General features: G+C 43.7%; 1 protein-coding gene and 1 pseudogene across 2 annotated transcripts; one reads left to right on the forward strand and one right to left on the reverse strand.

Moving 5' to 3' along the window:
• Nucleotides 1-1,955: 1,955 nt before the first annotated feature.
• Nucleotides 1,956-25,419, reverse strand: SESN2 (sestrin 2). Of its 2 annotated transcripts, none has more exons than XM_040337979.1 (9): nucleotides 25,322-25,419; nucleotides 15,097-15,309; nucleotides 13,515-13,697; nucleotides 11,636-11,809; nucleotides 10,550-10,691; nucleotides 7,321-7,433; nucleotides 3,601-3,791; nucleotides 3,347-3,491; nucleotides 1,956-2,815 (listed from the first exon to the last, which is right to left on the reverse strand). In XM_040337979.1, exons 2-9 carry the CDS (start codon nucleotides 15,295-15,297, stop codon nucleotides 2,729-2,731), a joined length of 1,236 nt encoding a protein of 411 aa, XP_040193913.1. In that variant the 5' UTR covers nucleotides 15,298-15,309; nucleotides 25,322-25,419; the 3' UTR covers nucleotides 1,956-2,728. The 2 variants fall into 2 exon arrangements, with proteins under 2 accessions (XP_040193913.1, XP_040193912.1); XM_040337978.1 differs by having other exon boundaries at nucleotides 25,169-25,417.
• Nucleotides 8,287-8,492, forward strand: LOC120930004 (annotated as a pseudogene).
• Nucleotides 25,420-26,608: the final 1,189 nt, after the last annotated feature.

Below are 26,608 nucleotides of genomic sequence, written 5' to 3' on the forward strand. Positions count from 1 at the left end.
TGCAGGACTTTTGAGGGGTCAGGAAAGTAAAAAAGGGGCTCGGGGAAGGGGTTACTGTCAATGTTTTTTCACCTTAATGCATAGGATTGTGAATAATAAGGCATAAGGTGAAAAAGCATTTACCCTTTAAGTTAGGGACACATGAGCCAAAAACAGTCGGTTTGGCAGTTACCAGCCAACTTTTGGCCTGTGCACAGAAGGTCTCACGACTTCTATTGAATTAGCATGTTGGGAAACCAGCACCCGCAGCCAATAGGCCTGTATGCTCATCACTGTTTGAGGCCCCTCTATCAGAACACAATAGCTCAGCAGGGAGATTGAAAAACCTTAGAGCGCTGTACTAATACATTCAATGTTGGTGCAGCATTCAGCCGGCATTAGGACAAGACTACAAAGGCAATACTATATACAGACAAAATAAAAACACACGTCAAACAAAATAATGAAAATCTTTATTCCACACGTTTAAACAAATTAACCTGCAACAAGATTTTACAAAGAAAGATTAAAAAAGACAAAAACCATAGTAAATTATAGGGTCATATTGCCCCTACTTTTACCCTTAAACATATACAATCAGCAGTTCTAGAAAACCAAGAAAAATTCACAGTATAAAAGATCAATGAGTACCGAAAAGGTGCATTTGAATGAGAGGTAGAATACAGGAATATAGCCTTGTAATTCTCAAAATACTGTACCCAACAGGGCTGATGGAAAGATAGACGTGGTTCATTCCCAACTGCAAGAATACATCCTAGGCTTATTACCTTGTGTTCAGTTTGAGTAAATGTGGCATTTTCAATGCCCCTTCTGGGGAGAAGCAAACCCTTGCCCAATGTATACCAAAGTAGAATTTGTGAAATGCATCAAGTCGTCACTACCTTGGAACTTGTTTGTGCTACAAGTTTTAGAAATGCATAAGGCAAGCAGGATAGGTTTTCTAGAGAAAAAGTAAATCGTAAACCCTCCTAGTTTTACCAATCCTTGAGCACCACGCCAAACATTTTTGAATAGCGACATCTCCCTGCATTGTATTCAGCTGTGCAGACCTTTGCTATAACACATAAAGACATTAACATATACGTGAACAAGAGAGCAACTGACAATTGAGGATGGCTCTGCAGAGGTTTGCAGGACTTGAGCCACTCATGTTGATGTAGCTCAAGGCCTCATTCAAAGAGCGGTACTGTTCTGTACACCCATGCAAAGGGCTGCATTTACCTGCATGGGCATTCTGTGCAGCCAAGCTGTTAAAATGACAGATGTCTGCATGGATCCCCAAGTGTACATCTGTACAGACCACTGAACAGCTCAGAATGCAGTTAAAGTAATCACAGCCCTCTGCATGGAACAGTGTGCTCACGTGAATGAGGCCTAAAACGGTACTCTAGAACGTAGTATTTACAGATGGGATTGATCCAGTGTGTGCAAAACAGCAAGTCTTCACAAAAATATTTCCAAATGCAACATTTAGTCTGAGCTAATGAAAATGGTAAACAGCTTTACTAAAAAAGGCATACACCCCTTAAAAATGTGCAAATATTTACTGCAGTCACAAAGGCCACAGGGCCTTTATTCAATTAGTGTTGTAAACAAACATCAAAGTTTCAGGCCTAGAAATAAAAAATGTTCCCTCAGGAATGCAAGCTTTCCTTTAGTGAATTGGAGTACCTGTGCAATGACCATGTTCAATTTTGGACACATGAAAAAAAAAAAAATATATATATAGTTTAAGAGCTCCACAAATGGCAATACAGAATACATTCACTTTGGGCCGGCTTGGATCCAACAAATTATCCTAATGGCAGGCCCATGTGGCGAAGGGATAACCTTTAATTTGGTGCTGTCGTTTACGACCCACAAGGGGCATCTTCTTCCAGCTGGTGCTCCTGTGACTTCCACTGTACACCAACAGTCACTTGTTCCAGTGCCTCCACCAATCTGAAGCCCTGTAATTTTTTTTTTTTTTTATTGAACACAAGGCTTCCCCCTAATTGGCCAAATCAGACAGATGGCAGATACCACCAATCTCTGCTTCAGCCAGAGGAATGCTTTTACCCAATACAAGGCTTCTCTCGATTAGTGGAGAAAGCTATGCTCTATAGTGCACAGAGGAATTTGCAGTAGTACACCCTGGAAGAAAAACACTTTGTGTATCATAGGCTACATCACCAAATTAAAGATTACCCACCAGCCAACATGAAGGTGGCATTAGGATAATTTCCTAGAGCCATGCAGGCCCAATGTAAATGTATTACCATTCCTGGAGACCCAACATGTACATAGCAAGCAAGATCTAAACACCTGATCTGTACAATTGTTTCTGGTCTTCAAAAGTGTTAAAGCTACTGCATCAGCAACTCAACACTGGCAGCTTATCATTTCAGGAACAAGGTGAGGGTCTACTAGAAGGTGAATTAGTATTAAAAGCAATGTGTGAATGAAGATATTCTGTGTTATTGTGAAATATTTACTCAAAAAACAAAACAAAAAAAACCTGCACAGTGACAATGTAAACAAAGATAACTACCACTGCAGAAAATGACAAAAATCGATTCCAAGGAGCTTAGAGGTGCTTAGTACCTTATTGACCAGCAGTGTTTATACTATAAGGTGAACAGTGCCTGCAGCATAGGGTAGGAGTACACCCATATATTTTTAAAGTGTGCAAATATGCAGCAATGAAGGAGAGTCAGTCCTGTGTGGCGCAGCCCATTCTTCCACAGGCTCACGTCATATAGCGGGTGATCGCTCTGAGACCATACAGCAGTGCAGCTTGTAGTCTGGCTTCCAACAGTAACAAGTTCAAATGCACCTACAAGACAAAAAGCATGTTTAATGCACAATTCACATCTTTAAATGCATCTTTCAGCATCCCAACATTGGAACCTTTTGTACAATCTGAAATCAACCAGATTTTGCAAACATACCAAAGCCATTTTTTTTTATAAAAACACTGTTTTAAAAACAAACTGTCTGGCTTTTAGTTTTAATTCTTCAATGGAGTGCACTTTACAAAAAATAAAATAAAAAAAAAGTTGCAGGTATAAGTAAACTTTTCAAAATTTTAAATAAAATGAAATATTCTCATCAATATATGAACTTTGAGGTGGTACAAAACACTGTTCAACCAATGCATGGTTCAGGCATTTAGAAACTTGTGGATCAAGTTAATTTGCCCAAAAATATATTTATCCTTGGAATTTACTAAGCAGTAAAAAAGTAAAAGTAAAGAAAGTAAAAAAAGTGCAGCATTTTAATGCCCATGTGTGTATAGGACCCAATCTGTTCAACCCCCCCAAATTGGAAATATAGTACCAAAACCTATTGTCCCGTTTTAATTTACCTTCTCAGAGGGCTTGAACTCCCGCCAGAAGTCGTTATATAGTTGCCGGTTTACCCTCTCTGGGTGACAGGTCACAGTCTTCATATACAATTTAAGGCTTCTCTCTAGCAGCTGATTCACCTCACCATAATCATAATCATCATATCTACCAGGAGTAAAATACAAAATAGTAAGTGCCATGAAGAAAAAAAATAAAATAAAAATAGAGACAGAAATTACCTAAAGTTTGCAACCATATAATTTGCTGTCCTTACCGGATTCCATAAATGCACTGAATATAGTTCCATATAGCTCTACGCAGTTTAAATGTATCCACTCCCTGATGTGAAGCAATCGTGTGATATGTCAAGTCGTAGGCCACCTGAAACTTATCATCCAGAAGTTGCCCCACTTCTGGGCACAACCTATGTAGCAGTGAATATCCATGTGTATTCCATGTGAAGTCCTGCAGATGCCAGAAAAGTCAGAGCAATATATTAAAAAAACGTGAAAAACCACCCATGTTCAGGCAACATGCACAAATGAGGCTATACATTAACCCGGTAAGCTGACCATGAAGTAAAGTTTATCCTACACCTCCCTAGACCCTCCATTCTACCTGGTCATAAGGATTTGGGGGGGGGGAAGGTTTAGATGATTAATGATCTTTAACCTTGTAAAACTAGCCCAAGCTAAAGCCAAGCTCCACCAATGGCAATGACCGCTGGCATTGTTTAGATTCTGGCAGGTAAAATTATACCAACAGGCTGCCCCCTAATATCACATTCATATATATGGGACGTTTTAGTATGCAGGCAACCCAGGAAACATCAGCTAAGGCTAGTTTGGGTGTGGGGCAATTACTTGTTTTTTAGGATTTCAATATATATGTGCAAGCATGCGAGGGTGTCAGCACTTCAAACATCCCAAGAAAAAGCATTACTTGACACTTGTGGGAAAAAAACAAAAAAGGAATTTACTTTTAAAAGTGTATTTCCATTTTGCAGCCAAACAACTTTTTATATCTGTTAAAATGTACAGATTTGCATATCATAACACTTGAAGGGAAAGTATGGACTTGGAATACAAAAATCTAAACTCGCCTCTGTGTTGCAGCTGTCCCACTTTGGCTATAAAAGACCGAGAACCAGGGAGGAGTTTACCAAAACTGGTAGACTCAGACTCTGGTGCAGCTGTACATCGTAGCCAATTGGTTTCTATGCAGATTTGCACCATGCAGGTTTAGTAAATAAACCCCAAATGTTTACAGGACTGCCGATTGCTGAGCTCCGTCTTCAGAGACCAATGGCTCTCACTGAAGGGGGGGGGGTCAATCAGGCAGTCTAGAGGATCCTGACAATATGGCCAGGAATCATTCCACAGCCTGAAGCAGCTCCGATTCCAGCTGCCAGTGGGCTTTAGCACATTGTTGGCTAACTGAGTCACAGGAGTGCAAACATAAGTGCACTCATGTAACCCAAAAGGGAAGTATGGGGGGGGACCCAGTATTTCCCCAGTTCTGTAATGTGGAGGGGATGGATTTAATATTTACTATAATAAATCTTGTCTGTATTGTGCTGGTAGATCTCAGTTGTAAACTAGATTTGAACAATGCCCCAACAGATTAGATTCTGCATTGTATGATCGTGAGAAACAAGTGTCCCACTTTGTGTCTCCATTTTCAATTCACAATTGTTCAGTGCAGCTTAACTTCTTGAGCCCCGGGCCATAGTCAAAAGACGGCCTCAAGGTGGCTCTATAAATCCAGGAGGACGTCACATGACGTCCTCCGGCCACTGGGGGGCGTGCGCTCGCACCCGGCTGGTCCGAGATGCCGATGCGCGTGCCTGGCGGCCGTGATGTCCGCGATCGGCAATGACAGAGCCAGGGACGTGGAGCTCTGTGTGTAAACAGGGACACAGCATCGGTCACCCCCCTCCACACACAGTTAGAACACACCCAGGATACACATTTAACCCCTTCCTCGCCCCCTAGTGTTAACCCCATCCCTGCCAGTCACATTTATACAGTAATCAATGCATTTTTATAGCACTGATCGCTGTATAAATGTGAATGGTCTCAAAAATGTGTCAAAAGTGTCCGATGTTTCCGCCGCAATATTGCAGTCCTGACAAAATTCCCAGATCGCCGTATTACTAGTAAAAAAAAAAAAAAAAAAAATCAGAATTCTATCCCCTATTTTGTAGTCACTATAACTTTTGTGCAAACCAATCACTATACGCTTATTGCGATTTTATTCTTTACCAAAAATATGTAGAATACGTATCGGCCTAAACTGAGAAAAAAAATAGTTACAAAAAAAAGGATATTTATTATAGCAACAAAGTAAAAAATTGTGTTTTTTTTTTCAAAATTGTTGCTTTTTGTTTATAGCGCAAAAAATAAAAACCGCAGAGGTGATCAAATATCACCAAAAGAAAGCTCTATTTGTAAAAAAAAAAAAAAATAAAAAAAAAAAAACACAACACGTCAATTTTGTTTGGAAGGCACGTCGCACGTCCGCGGAATTTTAATTTAAAGCGTCGCAGTGCTGAAAGCTGAAATTCAGCCTGGGCAAGAAGGGAGTATATGTGCCCAGTAAGCAAGTGGTTAAAGGGGTTGTAAAGGTAAATGTTTTCCTTAAAGAGCTTCCTTTACCTTAAAAGCAGTCCTCCAATTACCTCATCCTTTCATTTTGCTTTTAAATGTCCTCATTTCGTCTAAAAAAATCCTCACTTCCTGTTCTTCTGTCTGTAACTACACACAGTAATGCGAGGCTTTCTCCCTGGTGTGGAGTGTCATGCCTCCCTTGGACTAAAGGAGAGTCCTGACACTCCTCTAGTCCAAGGGAGGGGGGGCGAGCATGACACTCCACACCAGGGAGAAAGCCTTGCATTACTGCGTGTAGTTACAGACAGAACAACAGAAAGTGAGGATTTATAAGAAATAAGGACATTTAAAAAACATAAATCGAAGGATGAGGCAAGTGGAGGACTGCACTAAGGTAAAGGAAGCAATTTAGAAGAAAAAAAAAAAAAGAAAAAAAAAAAAAAAAGAAGTACCTTTACAACCCCCTTTAAAACCAAAAGATATGGGGACACTAGGGGGGCAGACCCAGCAAGGTTTTCGCCAGTGTCCTAACCCATGGTCCATGAATCAATTACTATAATACTAATATATAATGTTCTGTCCATAAGATTATATATAAAAAAAAAAAATGGTATGCCGTGTGTGAATTGGAACACAACAGTGGGATTTGAAAGCAACTACACTAAAGTGTCACAAAACAGCCGTTTTCCAGCAGTAGAAGGGCAACTTCCTACGCCACATCCAGAACAAAAGTTGAGTTGGGCTGAGCTGCACTCAGCCTTTTTTTGGGCTAGTTTACACTTTCTTCAAAACAAGGTCTCAGACAGGCTTTGTTAAAGCTCTCTGAACACCAGTAAAGAGCTACTGTCCCTAAATAAAATGGTTAGCTTACAGTCCCGTTTACACCTTCCTTTTGCTTGTCATAGACTTCTATGGAGGCCTTGAAGCACAACTAAAGCGACATGGGAGTATAATAAACAGGACTGTAAGCTAACCATTTTATTTAGTGTCAGGAGCTTTGACTGGCGTTCAGAGAGCTTTAACAATACCTGTCCGAAGCCTCATTTTGAAGCAAGTGTAAACTAACCCTTAAAGTGTGCTAAAGTGTAAATGAGCCCTTACAGGCAACTTTGTATTCCATGAATAAATACATAAGCTTCCTCCGATTGCCTTAGATGGAGAGACGGGTGGATGATGCAACAATCTGACAGTCAGAAGCTTTGAATTCATAGAACACAAAGCTCCCTGTGAAAGTCTGAGCACAGCTGAGGCTACATACAGTACAGAGCTCCCAATTGCTGTATATCTTCCTAAATGTAGCAGCTTTAGACCAACTTTGTCAAAACTATTTTAACTTCATTAAAAGCTAAAGATGAGCTTTAAATTTACTCAAAGACAATACTTACATGAGCACGGAATGTGGGAGGAGCTTGTTCACCCCTCCTGCTGAAATCAATGTAGCCAAAATCAGGATCATCCAGGAAGTGGAGAATTCCAGGAGATAACTGAGCTATATCATCTGCAAAGAAAAAAAAAAAAATAGATCATATATACAGTAACTATAAAAGGCTACACATCTGTTAAAATATGTTAGGTTTGTGTGATAAAAAAAAAAAAAATTCCACATTTAATGCGACCTATAAACTGTACAACCCAATAGAAAAACAAAACAAATTTTAGGGCGGGGCATTAAAAAAAAAAAAAAAAAAAAAAAAAAAAGTGGTTGGATAAATGTGCACACCCTCATAACTGGGGATATAGCAGTGTTTAGAATTAGGCAATCGCATTCAAAACGGATGTCAAATAGTAATCCGTACACACCTGCCGTTAAAAGTGCCTCTGATTAACCAAAAATAAAGTTCAGCTGTTCTAGTAGGGCTTTCCTGACTTTTTTTTGTCGCATGCTACAGCAAAAGCCATCGTCTAGAGACCTTCCAATTTATCAGAGGGATCTCACTGTTAAAAAGGCATCAGTCAGGAGAAGGGTACAAAAGAATTTCCAAGGCATTAAATATACCATGGAAAACAGTGAAGACAGTCCTCAAGTGGAGAAAATATGGCACAACAGTGACATTACCAAGAACTGGACTTCCCTCCAAAATGTATGGAAGACACAAGAAAACTGGTCAAGGAGGCTGCAAAAAGGCCTACAGTAACATTAAAGGAGCTGCAGGAATATCTGGCAAGTGCTGTCTGGGCTATGGGGTAGAGTGGCAAGACAGAAGTTTTTTCTGAAGAAAAACATCCAACCCCAGCTAAATTTTACAAAAACACATCTGAAGTCTCCTAAAAGCATGTGGGAAAAATGTGTTCTGGTCTGATGAAACCAAGGTTGAATTTTGCCCATAATTCCAAAAGATGTTTGGCACAACATTGCTTCTAGGCCTTTTGGCCAAGATCAAATGCAGTATCTGTTCTTATCAGTTGCCAGTAGGTGGTGCTATGCTAACCGTCCTGAGTACACGGCGAGGTGGAAGCCTTCTGATTTGGACGGAGAAACATGAGGTCGAAGCTGAGGGGCCAGGCCCCTGGCCTTTGGTGGTTCCTGCCCCCGTCAGTTGTTCAGGAGAGAACACTTGCTCCTCCTTCCCCTTGGGGGGAGCGGTTAGTATTTCCTGAACGTGATTAGGATGGGAGTAGCCTGCTAAAATAAAAAAGAAGATGTTTGGTGCAAAACACTGCACACATCACCAAAAGAACACCATACCCACCATGAAGCACGATGGTGGCAGCATCATGCTTTGGGGCCGTTCAGCAGAAACAGGGGCCTTAGTCAAGGTAGAGGGAATTATGAACAGTTCCATATACCAGTTACTCACTTCAGCCCTGGAAGATTTGGCTGCCCAATGACAGGTCTTTTTTTGCTATACAGCACTGTTGCTTTAACTGACAATTGCGCGGTTGTGAGACGCTGTACCAAAACAAAATTTACGTCCTTCCCCCCCCCCCCCCCCCCACAAATAGAGCTTTCTTTTGGTGGTATTTCATCACTTCTGCGAGTGGCGACAAAAAATAAAATAAAAAAATGCAATAAGCATATATTCAAAATAGGGGACAGATTTATGACTGTGATACATTTGCCTATATGTCTCAGTTTACTGCTCCCTGCTAGCCGTAGAGGTAGAAAGGAATTTCATGTGTGATTCATTCCTCTGACCGGTTATTGACGTGCTAATGTCCCCTCACTATTCTAAACGTTAATTGATCTATTGTGTTGTGTGAAGAAGATCTGTGTTTACCCTTAAAAGATGAGTATTGTATCATCAGGCTAAATGATTAGAGAAGTAGTATGTTAATTATTCTGATTGCTTCAGTGTATTAATTAACTCCACTGATGTCTTTATCTAAAGAAACGTGTCTGCATGGTCGGCTCCGACTTGTCTCCTATAATCTGTATGGGAAACCCCACTGTGTGAGGGGGGCGTTCCTAACAGGCTGTAACCACATATAAGCTGAGTTTTTGTGTCAATAAAGTGTCTTGGTTCCAGCATCCAGTCTTGACTCATGTGTGGGGGATCCTGTGATGTTCTTGTATGGAGAGGAGGGAATGCTTGACGGGGATATCATACCGATACCGTCACAATGACTTTACTAGTAATGGCAGCAATATTGCGGCAGACAAAAAAAAAAAAAAAAAAATCAGACACTCGACACATTTTTTGGGGGGAACTTTGACATTAATACAGCAATAAGTGCACCGATTACCGTATAAATTACACCGACAGGGAAGGGGTTTACACTAGGGGGTGATCAAGGGGTTAACCGCATTCCCTATTGTGTGCTCTAACTGTAGGGGGACGGGACTGACTAGGGGGAAGAGAGAGATAGAGATATCGGTGTTCATACACGATTGGTCTCGTCATCCCTGAGAGAACCGGGATTTGTGCGTTTACACCCGCGTTCTGTAATGGAGCAATTGTGGGTGCCCACTCATCAGCTCCAGGGCATGCGCGCCGCCGGAGGATTCTTAGAGGAGATGTACAGCTACAATGGCTTCTTCAGGGGAGCCAACCTGCCACAGTATAACTGCAGCGGCTGGTCCGGAAGCAGTTACTATTGACACAAAACCTTCAGGCTTCTGCTAGAAAGCTGAACATGAAGAGGAACTTCATATTTCAGAATGGCTTTCACCAGAAAAATTAAAGTTTTCGAATGGCCCAGACCTGAATCCAATTGAAAATCTGTGGGGTGATCTGAAGAGGGCTGTGCACAGGAGATGCCCTCGCAATCTGACATATTTGGGAGTGCTTTTGCAAAGAAGAGTGGGCAAATATTGCCAAGTCAAGATGTGCCATGCTGATAGATTCATACCCAAAATGACCGAGTGCTGTAATAAAATTAAAAGGTGCTTCAATAAAGTATTAGTTTAAGGGTGTGCACACTTGCTACCATATATTTTTTCTTCCCTCCCAAAAGATTTCAGCTTGTTCAACTGAGTTTTACAGTTTATAGGTCACAAAAAAAAAAAAAAAAAAAAAAAAAAAAAAGGAAAAAAAAGTTCTGAAATTTTTCTGAACGTTATCCCGCAAGCTATGACAAAGTTATTCAATATGAGGCAGCATGCACCACCAAGATGCACTTTATATTCTATACATGTTGTGCAAACAGCAAATTATACCACAAAACTTCAATTACCATTAGATGTCACCATAATGCATGCTCTCTTCTCCCTCTCAAACCTAGTCTCCATTTCCTCCCGAGTGGCTTCTTGTTTTTCCTCATCCAACTTCTTCATTTCAGCCAGCAAACGCTCTGCTTCTTGTGGCGTGCTTGACCCCTGCAGGTATGCATTACACATTACTATGACAAGACAAATAATCCAATATAATAATGCCCATTGAAATTAGGGTTTAATATGAATGAATGCGCTTTATGCACATTTTCACTTTAGTGTGATGGCCTCAGTACATTTACCATAAACACACCTTAAGGCCTCATGGTTCGATCTTAAGCATTAGTGTCGGGCTCCCAGAAATACAGTGAGCCATCTGAGAGTGAAATGAGATCAGCACAGGAGATGTAATGCAGCTACTGGGACTTAACTCGGTGTGCCATTACTTTTTACAAAGGAGCCGACTACCTGGAATTAAGCTTTAATGATAGATCCTCTTAAGTGTACCTTTAGTTCCTAAGAGAGTTAACAGCCTGGTATAGTAGGCACCGAGGTGTCAACACATCTCAGCACCCTGAAACTGGGACACTCTTAAGCTAGTAGTGGCCCCACCAACTACTTTGCTTCAAATATTGGACAAGCAAGCCAATAAAAAAAGGGGCCTTTGAAAGTCCATTTTTAAGGAATTTCAGACCAATACTTAAAGTGGTTGTAAAATCAGAAGTTTTTTGGAGCTTAATGCATCAAGAAAAAGACTTGTGTGCAACAGCCCCTTCTCGATCCATCAATGAGCACCAATTATCTTCCGCTGCTGTCAGTCATGGAAAAAAAAAAAAAAGGAGCTCCATGTCTGAATAGACAGGGAACTGCGGCTCGGCTGCCCCCATAGAAAGCTTCTTGCTGTGGGGGCACTCAGGAGGGAGGGACCAGGAGAGCCAATAAGGTACCAGAGTAGAGGGAGGATCTGGGCTGCTCAGTGCAAAACCACTACACAGAGCAAGGAGAACGTGTTTTTTTTCTTTAAAACAAAGACACAAGACTTTACTCCATATAAAATAAAACCTTGTATAATAAAAACAAAAAACAGGTTCTTTTGACAATGTACATACCGGACTCAAGGACCCAACAGGTGAAGGAGGGCGCTCGATATTTAGTCCCTCTGGAGGATAGATGCCACACGCCAGAATAAAAGAGGAAAGTGCATGGAAGTGTGTAAGCAGGACAAGAGCCTGGATCAGCTCAGCAAGAGACCAAAAGTTTCCACCTTCAGAGCTCACAAGAGACTGCAGGAAAAAAAAAATTTAACACTTTTAAACCAACGCTAGCCAATTTCTAATCTACAACCTACTTTCAATATAAAAGATCTGAATCTGTAAACTGCTTTGACTTGCAATTGTCACTGAAAGTAATCTCTGCTAAGGCAATTCTTCATAAGTTTGGAATGCCAAAGTTTGTGGTAACGTCTCAATTACACAGGGATATTTACCCTGTACAGGGATGCACCAGCGTTGCGTTCATCCCCATGCCGGTGATCTGACGTGCTGGTTCCATGTATCATGGAAGTTCCAGCGCATGCGCGAACTGATGCGCTGAGCTGGTTCCAGCCATCGGGAAAGTTCCGTCAAGCACTGCGCAGGTGCAAACTTGCTGACGGAAATCCCCGAACGGCGGCCGGCATCCAGGGCGACGTGGACTTAGAGGAAAGTGGCCAGTCGGCCTCACGTCCTCGCTGCGCTCGGACGGCTCGCTTCGCTCGCTCGGCCTCCTGGCTCTTTTTTTAACATCCTCCAATCCACGGGGATGTTAAAGAATGAGCCTGGATGCCGGGCGAGGTTCGGGGATTTCCGTCGGGAAGTTTGCGCCTGCGCAGTGAGTGGAGGAACTTCCCCCATAGGGGAACATTGAGGACAAGTCACCGGCAGTCCCATAACCGGCAACTAGGATGCAGCTGCTGTTCTCAATGTGACATCCAAGCAAGTGCATGGCTCACAGAGGCTGCGCATTCAGGGCCGTGCACCCACATGGATGTCACATTGGGAGCAGCTGCTGTGTCACAATTGTCAGTTATGGCACTTCCTGCACAATGATGCATGCAACACTTGTCGATACCTTTGCTAGCAAGAGTGGCCATTACATGGGGCATGAATTTATATGCCCCATATGAATGAGCCCTAAGAGTGACAGCTGACCCAACAGTCCTTTATTGGCAACCGGTAAACCATTTTTTTATTCCAGCCAAATAGGCTGTGGGCCTTATTTACAAATGTGGCTGCAGTAAAAGCTGTATGTTGCGCCACAGCAACTTACACCTATATAAATTGCAGGTTTAACTGGATACCCTGGGCATTGAACAGTTTGTGTGGCAATTAAGCCCCCCTTTCTGTCCTGAAGTCTGGTTTGCGTGGGTCAGTCAGCTTTTGCATGATGACATTCATTATATTTGATTCCAGATTTAGTTAGACAACCCTAAAAAGGTTCCTCAAATTAGATTTCAACATCCCTTGCCTGCCAGTGTAAACCAAACATGTGTAGCATAGATCGGCCTAGCAGTGTTGGCAAAGAGGCTGCCTATACCAAGATAGTTTGGAAAGTCACTGTGGGAGTCTAAAGCTGGCCATAGATGCGCTTTTCTTTCCTACAACTACGGGAAAGAAAATCTTGATTGACCCATCAACACCATTAATATTTGCCGGGGGAATCCCCTCCTGGAGCAACTGTGCTCACCTGGCAGGGGAGCAGTCCTGGGTCGGGAGAACAGAGATGGCTATAGCCGTTGGCAAGATTAGCATGTAAAATACAACAACAAGCTGCTTTGCCGCCCAAGTAGAGCGATCAACTTGGGTACATTCAGCCTGCCTATACATGATTGGTTTGAATCTCAGCTAGTTCCTGCTGAACCAGCCACGGTGCGAACCGTGCATGGCCAAGTTTGGAACTTAGTCAGTTACATAGCCCTTCTACATAGTCAAATCCTGTGGTTTCACTCACCTCAATGAGTTCTTTGGTTATAAGCCAGGGTCTATGTGCAAGGAACTTGTTTAAATCATTAAGCCTGCGCAGTTTGAGTGGTGCAGCATTAATGCCTTCCAGCCATTGAGGGTCCCCACCAACTTGAAGGAAATGGGTTGAATGAAGTGAGACCAAGTAGACACAGTGATGGCGAGCAGCAGCCTAAAATTAGATATGAAACAGTTAAATAGCAAATGGTAAAGAGGGAATTAAGATACACTTAGAATTTAGCATGTGGCTCATCGATGCATTACAAAGCCAAGGGTTCACTTTAATCCTGGCCCACACAGCCGATTTTACTTGCCTTTTCTTTGTTCCACCGATGCTCTGTCAATTTATGAAAACCAAGTGACAACACCCAGTACTCAAGGTAAGTGGGAGTGTGTGACTCACCAAACTTCCTTGCACATGATGGGCTTGGTGACTGGCTGATCAGGCAGCTAGCATTGTCATAAGAAATGGATTTGGAAACAAACTTTAATCGTACAGGGTTTCTTTTTCTCAGTCTCATGGGTGAAAAGGGTGTCCGGGGAGTAAAGGGATAAGGATAAGCAGCAGGGTTCACCATCAACTATACATTAACCAAGGGCCCTGTGCTAGACCAGCTGGCTGTTATTCAGGTACCATTTCTCAGATATCTGAACCTCGCTAAACCTGTAGTGCTAGTTTTAAGACAAGTGTCAACAGCATTACAGGATGACTTGATTACGCTACAGAAACGTCACTTTTATTCACAAATGGCATTATATGCATCGTTAATGTAGTCAATATGCATCAAGCATTTTACTTGGCTAAAGCCTTCAACACCAAATGGAAAGTGGAAGCCACTGTAACAGGAAAAAGAGCGTATCTACACAGGGGGAAAATGTAACAAGCTTTCTTATCTAGGGTGAAACTCACCCACTACCTACCCTAATAAAGGTCACCCTTCCAATTTTTTCAGATCGCCTGGCCATGTTGGCAGCAGAAAGTGAAACCAATTCTCCAAGGTGTCCCCTTTTTGAAAATACATGTTTCAGGGGTTTTAGGTCATCTTCGGCCTTTAACATTTGGTTAGAGTTCTTATTTACTATAAATATGGAATGAGGTTGTAAACAGACATTTACAAGCCTTGTATGACCAGTAGAAAAGGGGAGAGTTAGGCTCCATTCACATCTAGGCGGACGAAATCGCAGCGTTTTGTCCCGCGAATTGCGGCGGCAAATAGCGGCGTTTTGTACCGCGATTTGCGGCGACAAAACGCCACGATTGTCCGCCTAGATGTGCCCCTCTATGGAGATGGTCCCCGAACGCTGAAAGCCGCCTGAAAAAAAGGTCCGGGACCTTTTTTCAGGCGACAGGCGTTCGGCGTGGAGATGTGAACCATCTCCATAGAGGGCAATGTGTTTCCAGCCCTCTGGCGGCAGCGGCGTCACACTACAGGCGACAAAACGCCTAGGTGTGAATGGGGACTTATAGGAACAGAAAGATACCTTTCGTTGCCGCCATGTACTATATCAAACGTCTTGCAATGCTAAAAATTTGTTCCATTTTAAAAACAAGAATATTTTTTCTGACTCACCATTATGGCAACATAGTGTCTCTCTGGGAGGGACAGTGCTCCATCCATACGCAAAAGCTCATGCTGCGTCTTCCAAAACACCCGTAGATACCCAGGATGAAGGCTCATAACTGCAGCAATGTTGTCATTCAGAGCTGGCCCCGGTAGCTGTGTCACAGGTATATAAGCACTGGGTCCGCAGTTCTCCCTCGGTTTAGTCATCTCTCTTTGATCCTGTTAAAAACAAGACCGCTTTAGAACATAATCCAAAACACCAACTGCCTGCTCGGTTAATAATGGACTGACAAAGGTTGCACGTGCGCATGCACGCTTTCAAATATTACATCATTAATTTCTATGTTCATACACTGCCCTGGGAAATAAAAACACCAAATGGAATGCAGTAGAACATGATCAACCACACAGTATACATACACAATGAGTATACTTTATTTAATCCTAATGGATACATGTGACATGTTTAATGTGGAATTAACCTTACAATGCTTTTGATCTCCCTTTCCCCACTCAGCCTAACCTTTAACCTTTTGTTAAAAAAAAAAAAAAAAAGCCAATTAGACATAATAGGTTTTAAAATTATCTGTCAAATTATAAAGATTGGCCAAAAACACTATGGCTGGGGGCAGTGGGAAGGGTCCTGTGTGGCACCAGAGATCACTTCTGGCAAACTTTGTGTATTACACAGGCTAACAAGATCAGCCTTTCCAGAGACCTTGGGTGTCAATAGGTGGGAAAAGGAGTCAGAAACCCCATAGGCAGGGAGGCTGTAAAGCAGGGCTGGCCACATACAATTTTCCTTTAGATTTACCATAACCATATAATATGAGGTCAAACCTAAAGGAATGGTAAAGGCACAATGTTTTTCATTTAAATGCATTCTATGCATTAAGATAAAAAGCCTTGGACGAAGGCTCATTTATCCACATGGTCTGGTCCTGCCCCAAATTAGATGAGTACTGGAGGAAGGTGGCGGAGGTCCTCTCGGACCGCTGTGGGGTGGTGCTTGTGAAGGACCCAAAAATTTTTCTTCTGAGTTACCTGGGTGAGATAGAGGGAGATAGATATACTACCCTGTTTCCCCGAAAATAAGCCCTACCCCAAAAATAAGACCTAGCGTTATATTTGGGGCTGGCTGCAATATAAGCCCTACCCCAAAAATAAACCCTAGTTAAAGTCGTCGTAAAAACATGTAATCCGTTTTGTAAAAAGATTATATAATGTGCAGTGTGTCTCCTTTTTGTAACTTTGTTTTGGAAATTACCTTACTTACAGTGCCGCTGGGCGCTCACGTGACCGGCTGGAGATCTTCTTCTCTCCAACGTCAGCGGTCCCTTCCTCTGCAGTGCTCAGAGTGGAGAAGAAGAGCTACGGCGGGTCACTGTGCTGGCTATCATGCTTTAAAGGATCACGATTTATTTTTTTCTTTTTGGGGTTACAACCACTCTAAGATTGTCATGATGACATCACTGTATTTGAATAAATGTAGATTATTGTACATACCGTAAATAAATAAGACACCCCCTGAAAATAAGCCCTAGTGTGATTTTTGTAGCCAAAATTAATATAAGACCCGGTCTTATTTTCGGGGAAACACGGTAAATTATCCATCACTTTCGCACTATTCTATGCCAGAAGGGAGATCCTACTCCGATGGCGTGGCTCTGAGCTCCCCACTGTGTCCTCCTGGCTGGCCACGATCAGCAAAGTCCTTCCCCTTTACCGGTTGACATACGAAAGCAGAAACTGCCCAGCAAAATTCGAACGCATTTGGTCGAAATGGATTGATTCGGTTGGAGACCCCTGATCGCATCCTCCATCATGTCTCTGCCCCCGGGGGCGGGGAGGTGGGTGAGACCCCCCCCTGGCCGTGCCCCTCCCCTCCTCTGCCCCCTCGCTTCCCTACTAAAAGGGGGGGGGGGGGGCGACGGGGCGGGATTGGCGGACGGGTGGCGCCTCATGGTGCCGTCCTTCATTGGTCTCAGCTCCCTCCTTGCAGTTTATCCCGCCCTAGGCGTGGCCGGTATGTCCTCCCGCCAGGAGTATGCTATGTTTGTGCTGTATGTGTATGATTATCTCCATTTGCACTGTGACCTTTGCACTCTCTGTACTGTCGTGTTTATGTGTGTGTTGTTGTTTGTCTTTTAAAACCAATGAAAACTTATACTGTAAAAAAAAAAAAAAAAAAAAAAAAAAAGATAAAAAGCCTTCTGTGTGCAGCAACCCCTCTCAGCCCTCCAGATACTTACCCGAGCCCCATTCGCAGCAGTGTGAACCTAGCCTAATAGCTATAGCAGTTATGCCTAATTTTGTAAGATCCTAAAAACATGACCTGTTGGGACTGAAGTTAAACACTGATTTACAATGGATATGTTCTGTAAGCCAAATGAATTCCAATAGTTGCAATTATCCTTATACAATGATTATACATGGCACATGGATACCAATGGTTAGGCCATACAATTACAAATCACAAATTAGGTTTGTATACAGCCAACAGTTTTATATTTCAGACCAAGTAAAACAAAAGCCTTGCCAGTTTGTTGCCTGTACTTTGGAGATTTCCACTCCCTTCCTGTGCAGAGGATGCAACAGGAAGTGAGGAAATCCACCAAGCAGAGGAGTCACTCTTAGATGCCAAAACAGGCATGCCCATTAGAAGATGCTCCCCCCTCTCATATAGGTGACCATTTTAAAACTTTGAGTTCTATAATATTTTGTCTCAAATGACAAGTCACCAATACAAAGTTTACTTGGCGAGGACCAAAATAAAAGCCCGACAGGAGTTCCAATCCTTCCCTACGCTATCCAAAACAAAGAAAATTGCATTACATACACTCACCTACATATAGTGCACACCCATCTAAAATGTTGAAAAAAAAAAAAAAAAACATTCATACGACTTGTACGGCAAAGCTCTTTACTTCAACTGTATGGAAAGACTGGTCTATTCTCTGATTAGACAAGGTAGAGATTGTGATGCCATCTGCTCTCCTCGTTCAGAGATTGCACTGTATTGACTGAATTTTTTTTTTTTAACCGATACCCTACCCACCCCCATATGTGCAATGCTTGCCCAGGTGAGGATGATTCACCTTGCCCCTCCTCCAGTACCCTGTGACATTTGCGAGACAGTTCACAACCACGCATGCACAGCAAGGAGCAGTGGAGGCTGGTGCTCTATTTTTGTGCAAACTGAAAAAATTTACTTTTTGTAATGCAGGGCTGTAAATAGCCATCAGGTGATTATGTATTACTGCTAGCTAAAACTGTGGCCGTCAATTGCAACCTCACTGTGCCCATTATGAGGGGTTCCCACCATCCCTGTGCCATGTTCCCAGGTCTGTAACCTGATGTGCCCATTATGAGGGGTTTCCACCATCCCTATACCAAGTTCTTCTTTTCTTGTGGTCTCAGATCTGGGCATTCCTCTTTAGGGGTCCAATCACTGACACCCTCTCCATTCCAAAAATTACTTTTCATCTCTTCCAAACTGTTGAGCAGATCAGTACACTCATTTAAGCTTGCTATAGAATAGATAATTCCTTTTTAATGTCATTCCTACAGCCACCTTAAATGATTGCAGAGATTGTTCTGATCTGCTCAACAGTTTAAAAGAGATAAAAGTAATCTGGAAAGGAAAAGGGTGTCAGGCAGAGATTGGAATGGTCAGAGGCGGCATGATGTGAGCAGTGTGAAGATCTATGCAATCAGAAGATAGTGAAGGTATCGGTGTGATAGGGAAGGTGTACAGATGTGCATTACACAGAGGTGAAGTAAAGTTGGAGATTTAAATGCTGCTGTACAGTCACTCCGGACACAGTAATAATAGCCCCTTCTGCCCCCCCCCCCTCCAGTCCTGGCATGTAGTATACCTGGAGATTTCTGTGTGCACTGCTGGATGCCAAGTCTGTCACAGGGAGATGAATGGAGCTGCCTCTGAAAGGACCCATCGCTTCCTGTCTGCCTTCCCTCTCACTTGTAGGAGACAGGCAGCCTGTGAGCCAATGATGCTGCAGGTCCCATAAAAGCCCCACCCTACTGACCCAATCAACTACAAGCACTGGAAACATAATGCTAGAGGTGGAGTGTTCGGGGCGCAGAGCTTTTAGCCCTGAGCCCACTCTTAACTACGCCTATAGAGCTTCTTATCCCCAATCACGTGTTTAGACACAAGTCATGCCTCCAATAGCACCCATGTGTCCGGCGCCCTTAACACACCCACTTAAAAGGGACACTTTAAAAAAGTTTTTCTTCATTTTTTTTTAATACGTAGCTTTGGGGGGGGGGGCCCCCTATTGATGGGCAGCCACAGCCAACTCCCGTAGCCATGATGGCGGTGCTGGGAATGCGCAATGCAAGATCCAGTTTTGGAAAGACGGCACCTAACCAAGTCAGCAGCTGAGTTTTATAGGGCATGTTCATCAGTTTAGGAAGCACTGAATAGCTGTAACCTTTTCCACTTGATTTATATTGTGTGAATTTCTGAAACACACACACACACACACACACACACACACACACACACTTTGGAAAAGGTTTTTATCGATTGGCTTTCCCTACATTTGCTGCACCCAACAGCCGCTTTTTGTATAGCCCCATTCACACCTCTGTTTTGTCACTTGAAGGGAGAAAAAAAAAAACTATTCTCTATGGAGATGGTTCACATCGCCACAACTCGCCTGAAGCTCTAAAGTTCTGGAGCTTTTTTGTAGCTCAAATCGGGCAGATTGGTGCGTTTAAAGAGGAAGTAAGCCCTGATGGGTTTTACTTCTCTTTATTCCCTTGCAAAGGCAAAGCATAATGGGCTAGTTTATGCATCGCATACTAGCCTATTATGTGCCACTTGTCTGCAAACGAAGCCTGCGATGTCCCACGCTGGAGGAAGCATCCCATCTTCACCCCTCTTTCCGAGGCCGCGGACCCTGGCTCTGTGACTGGCCGGAGTCGCGCAACGTCCCCCACAGTGCATGCATGGGAGCTGGCGGGCACTATAGAAATGGAGCAATCGCGCTTTTTCTATAGTGCACATGTGCCATTGACGTTGGCGCAAGCATATATGGTAAAGATCTCCTAAACCATGCAGGTTTAGGAAAGGGCTCGACAAAATCTGGGAGCCCGATCGCACTTGCGTCAAAAAATTGTGACCTGCCGCCCGCCGGTAATTGAGGGCTTTGCAGTCTTGTGAAGGCCCAAGCTTCTTTCTGTGACCTGGTGCCATCTGGTGGTGGCTGTTGGCATTACAAGTAAAACAGCAGTTCTTAAAGTGTTTTTTCACTGTTTTCACTGCCATCTCCTTCCCTCCAATTAGAACCCCCAAACATTATATATTTTTTTTTATTCCAACACCCTAGAGAATAAAATGGCGATTGTTGCAATACTTTGTCACACCGTATTTGCGCAGCGGTCTTACAAGTGCACTTTTTTTTAATAAAAAAATAAGACAGTAAAGTTATCCCAATTTTTTTTATATTGTGAAAGATAATTGTTACGCCAAGTAAATTGATACCCAACATGTCACGCGTCAAGATTGCGTCCGCTCGTGGAATGCCGACAGTCTTTTACCCTTTAAAATCTCGATAGACGACTTTAAAAAAATTCTACGGGTTGCATGTTTTGAGTTACAGAGGAGGTCTAGGGCTAGAATTATTGCTCTCGCTCCAACGATACCTCATATGTATCGCTTCTGCATGCGAGCTTGGCGGAACGGGGCGCGTTTTCTGGCTCCTAACTTTAGCTGGCTCCTAGATTCCAAGCAAATTTGTCAAACCCTGGTTTAGGAGATATTTCCAGTACCTACAGGTAAGCCTTATCTGTACGTAAAAGTCATCTGTAAGGGTTTACAACCACTTTAAGCTTTTTTGTTCCACTTGAATAAGCGTTTCCATGGGTTTTATTTCAATGTATTTTTTCAAACAGTCCACATTGTGGGTACAGAGAAAGTAAGCCAAATACACAGATTTGATTTGAGCGCATTATCACACATTTTTCCTGCTCAAATGTAAAAATTTCAGGTACTTAGTGCCATCAATTTACGCAGTGTTTTACACAGGGTTCGACAAATTCCGGGCGCCAGGTCGCTTTGCGCCTAGAATTATCGACCTGGCGCCCGGGGCAGCAGACCTGGGGTATCCTGTGTGCGTCGGACATCCACCCCCCACCCGCAATCTCGTAGTGCCGTGATGGCCGCCAATTGAGGCCGCGGCTTTGCAGCCTATGCTTCCTAGGGGACTGGAGCGAGGCAGTGGCGTACTAAGTGGGGGGCGGGCAACCCCAGGTGACACCCCCTGGGGGGTGTATCAGGTCGGCAGCGCCACTCCCGCAACTGAAGACAGTGGTACGGGTTTAGGCAGCGGCAGCACAGAGCAGTCACAGGACACACGTGTAGAGCCCGAGGTAGTGGCTTAGCGGAGGGTACTGCGAGCTGCACCCGAGCCAGTCAGCACACCCGGGACCCGGCGCAACCATCACATGCTCTCCTCGCCGTGGTCGCGGCTCTGATCAGTCTCTGCAGTGGCTTTCACAGCCGAGCAGAGTTAAGCCGCCTCCCCTCCTCAGTTATGTCTACACAGTGCTGTGCATGCAGGAGGGGGAGGCGGCTTCACTCTCTGCTCGACGTGACAGCGGCTGCCGAGATTGATCAAAACCAAGAGTCCACGCTACCACGGAGAGAATGGGATCATCATTGCACCGGGTCTGCCGACTGGCTCAGGTGCGGCTCGCATTACCCCTCCCCCTGCAAAGCCACTACCTCGTTCTATTCATGTGTGGTCTGAGGTACATGGGTGGGTCTGAAGGGAAGGGTCTCTCATGGCACCGGGTCCCAGTGTGCTGACTGGTTCGGATGCAGCTTACAATACCCCTCCCCCTGCAAAGCCACTACTACTGTACTGTGTGGGGGGGGGGGGGGGGGGTCTTCACTCTAGGGGGTCTGCACTGTATGGGGTGTCTGTATTGTTGGGGGGTCTATTGCTAGGGGAGGGTCTGTACTGTAGGGTCCAGAGGTGCAGGATGCGGTGTAATGTAAAGGGGTCCAGAGGTGCAGGGTGCTGCAAAGGGGTCCAGAGGTACAAGGGCTGTGTAATGTAAAGGGGTCCAGGGTGCTGTGTAATGTAAAGGGGTCCAGAGGTGCAGGGTGCCGTGTAATGTAAAGAGGTCCAGAGTGCTGTGTAATGTAAAGGGGTCCGGAGGTGCAGGGTGCTGTAACATGCAAAGGGGTCTAAACGTGCTGTGCAATGTAAAGGGATCCAGGGGTGTTCGCTTCTGCGCACGAGCTTGGTGGGATGGGGCATATTTTCTGGCTCCTAACTTTTTTAGCTGGCTCAGACTCCAAGCAAATTTGTCAAACCCTGGCTTTACATATACTTTGCACATTCACATCAGTCCCTACCCTCAGGGAGCTTACAGTCTAAGGTCCCCAACGCAGATTCATACACATACTAGGGCCAATTAAGGCTCGATTCACACCTCAGCATGTTGCTTTTGAGCGTTTTTGCAGTGCTTTTACTGCGATTTGTTTATAAATTAATTTTTTTTAGCCAGCAATTTTTTTCCCCACATTTCCTTTAACAACCAGCTATAAACAATTTAAAAAAAAAAAAAAACGCAAACTGCAAATCGCGGCACTTGCATTTTAGATGCGGGTTCATTGAATTCTATTAGATGCAAAACTAAACTAATTCTAGCACTAAACTATAAAAACCCACCACACACACCAAAATGATGAAAAACAGATACTCTATTAAAAAAAATAAAACACCAAAGCTCAAAAACACTGTACACAACGTGCAAAAAACAAATGCTTGGGGGGAAAAAAACACACACACACACACACACACACACACACACACACACCTTAACTCCTCTAAAGCGGCCAAAATATTGCAATATCTCCAGTGCGTCACCAGGATAAATCACCCAAATATGAGCAATCTCACAACGGTGAGCAAAGAAGGGGGTTGCTAAGCAGTAAAGACAGCCCAGGACTTGTTCCGTTCTCCATTTAATCTATGCACCAAAAAGCTCCTGCTGATGTAACATTGCAGCAGAGTTACAAGACAACAAAAGCAGACAAAAAATTATGGCAGAAGGAGCCTGTGTTACACTGATCATACACGCTTCGTTTTTTACATCCGATCGACGTTGCCATTCAAAACAATCAAATCCGCAAACAAATTGAATGACTAACTTTCCTTTGATCCAGAGTCAATCAAAATGAGTTGATCGGACTGGGTGGCAAAATCATCAATTGGCTTGCATTGATCAGCAGCACGGAGATCGTTTTGCTCAATACAATCGTCAATCAGTTTAGGAGAGAACATGGCAGAAACGGATACAACCGTACGTTAGCAATTTGAAGGAGTGGATTCTGATTGATTGCTAGCAGTCAGTCCTTTAGAGGCCACACACACCCACACACTATACAATTTCCTTTAGATTTGCCATAGCCATATGAGGTCAAACCTAAAACACTTTCAATTTGTATGCAGACAGGCCCTTGCACCACATAGTTGAAAGTAAATCTAAAAGGGAATGAACCACCAACAAAAGTTGTATAGTGTGTATCCAGCATTATGGCCCATACACGATCATTGTGAATATTGGACAAAAAAAAAAAAAAACTCAGAGAAAGAATCGTACCATTTTCGGATCGCGTGTACACTGCTTTTTGAGAGCCGATCACGACAGGTCATCCGATATTAATCGATCGGACAAGCACGAAAATTTTCCTCGTATGATACCAGATTGTACAATTTTCGTTTAGTCAGTGCAGTCATTGTCCAACAATATCGTGGGTACATGGTATACGCCGATACCCGCGCCGAGTTTGAATACTGCGCTGACATATACCGATCACAGTACACTCGTGTATTGTTGGGCAGTCTCGGCTCCTCCCGCGCCGATGTCCTGGACGTACAGGACGTCAGCGCGAGAGTAGCCGAGCATTGCCGACAATACACGAGTGTACTGCGCTCTGTATGTGTCGGCGCAGTGTTCAAACTTGGCGCGGGAAACAAGCGGGGAGGACGCCGGATCCGACGAAGAGGACACCCGAAGCCGCAGACGGACCCGACGAGGCCGCCGCGCAAGACACCAAAACTAAGTACAAAACAACTTTTTTCCACAGGATTCAGGGCAACTTTAGGGGTGCGCGCTATACCCCGATAAATACGGTACATAACATCACTTCCGATTTTTTTTTTTGTCGTACGAAAATGTGTGCCTTTAGTAAACCATTCAATTTCTACTTGCGACCATTAAGCGGAAAAAGTCGTACGATATTCGGAGAGTGTGTGTGTGTGTGTGTGTGTGTGTGTGTGTGTGTGTGTGTGTGTGTGTGTATATATATATATATATATAGGCCATTGGATAAACCCTTCATTTAGATCGTACGATACAAAGCAGAGGCCGTTTACGTGGATTGTTTACCGATTTGCCCTCACAACTGTGGATTTCAGCCTTAGCAATATATTGATCAGGTCAACACAATCAGTAGCAATACATTGAGATAACTGTATTGTAAAGCATTTTAACGCAAAAAAAAAAACACACAAACACTTATTAAGCATTTTAAAACCCAATAAAACAAATCCAACTCCCCGAGTTTGACATCAATTGCAATCAGAAAGACATGGGATGACTTGATGTGCAATATTTTTTGTACCATTAGATTTTTCTAAATAAAGTTTGGGAAAAAAAAACAAACACTTTAAAAAATGTGTGGCCACCAATAAAGAGGACCTGTCTGCGTAGGGGACAAGGATGGCGAGTGACAGAGCAGGTCGCTTCTCAGGTTACACACTGAGGACGTGCTCAGCAACAGATTCCCCCAATGAAGTTTCTAGCAGAGCAAAGTATAGAGCTCCACAGACAGACAGCCCCACTCCTCAGATCTGCACACACAGCAACCACAATCAGCTGGGATACAAAGTACACCACACCGCAAGCAAGCCAATCAGCTCCCAGCGAACTGCACTGCTAGCAGAAAAACAATTTCTGATTGGCCGCTTCTGTTTACCACACTTAACGGACTTTTCTGTGTGAGGTAACCCCTCTTTTCCCGTTTACTACTCACCGTCACAATCCTACGGGCACAGCTCGACTGGCACCCGGGGAAGCAGTCTTCTCGGACCCTGGGGCAGGTACAGGGATTGCCTCCCACCATAATGGGGGCAACGGGGCAAATGGCTTCCAGGGCTGCGGGTGAGGTGATAAAGAGCCTACGTACGGCGGTTAGTCTTTGCTATAATTCTCCACTCATCTATACTCCTCTCTTCCAACTTGGAACTCTGCCCTTGTGTACGCCTCCTCTCCTCCGCTACCTTATTTATGGCCTCGCCAGCTGGGCCGGGCCTACCTTTCTGCTCCACCAATCGCAAGTCAGCGGCCGTCGCAAAGGCTCTCGGGAAGTGTAGTCGCTTCCGCTGCTGTTGCAGTGTGTAGGAGATAAACAAGTTTTGTAGGCGAGATCCAGCCCCAAGCTCATCCCAGCCCTCTGCATTGTTTACTGCATTTACATCTCCATAATAAGGTCACGTAGCTGCCTTTCCCTTTTCCAGAGATTTTGGGACTGTTTTTAGTTGCAGAAATGTTTTATTTATTTTTTAATAATTAGAAATATTATTTTAACCACTTAAAGACCAAGGGGCAGATCCACAGAAGAATTATTTTCAAATTTTGCGCGTCGTATCTTTGTTTTGTATCTACAAAACAAGATACGACGGCATCTCGGATTAGGTGCAATTTTTTGGCAGCCGCTAGGTGGCGTTTCCGTCGAATTCCGCGCCGAGTATGCAAATTAGCTAGTTACGACGATCCACGAACGTACGTCCGGCCGGGGCATTTTTTTACGTCGTTTGCGTTCGGCTTTTTCCGGCGTATAGTTAAACCTGCTTCTATGAGGCGTACTCAATGTTAAGTATGGCCGTCGTTCCCGCCTCGCATTTTGAATTTTTTACGTCGTTTGCGTAAGTCGTTCGCGAATAGGGATTTGCGTAGAATGACGTCACTCGTCGTAAACATTGGCTTGTTCTGGTTTCATTTCGAGCATGCGCACTGGGATACCCCCACGGACGGCGCATGCGCAGTTAAAAAATAACGTTGTTTACGTCGGGTCATGACGTATTTACATAAAACACGCCCCCATCACAGAGATTTGAATGCCGCGCCATTACGCCGCCAAATATACACTATGCCGCCGTAACTTACGGCGCAAATTCTTTGAGGATTCGAAAAAAAAAAGATAAGTTACGGCAGCGTAGTGTATCTTAGATACGCTACGCACGGCGGATTAATACGCCGTTGTACGTAGATCTACCCCCAGGCCTATTTTTCAAACTTGTTTACAAGTTAAATATTTATTTATTTTTTTAGAGAAAATTACTTAGACCTTCAAACATTATATATTTTTATTTTTCAGACACCCTAGAGAATAAAATTTGCGGTCGTTACAATACTTTATGTCGCACACTGTATTTACACAGTGGTCTTACAAACACAATTTTTTCGGAAAAAA

Source organism: Rana temporaria, chromosome 2 (genome assembly GCF_905171775.1).
Source record: "Rana temporaria chromosome 2, aRanTem1.1, whole genome shotgun sequence".
In the NCBI taxonomy this organism is placed as follows: domain Eukaryota; kingdom Metazoa; phylum Chordata; class Amphibia; order Anura; family Ranidae; genus Rana; species Rana temporaria.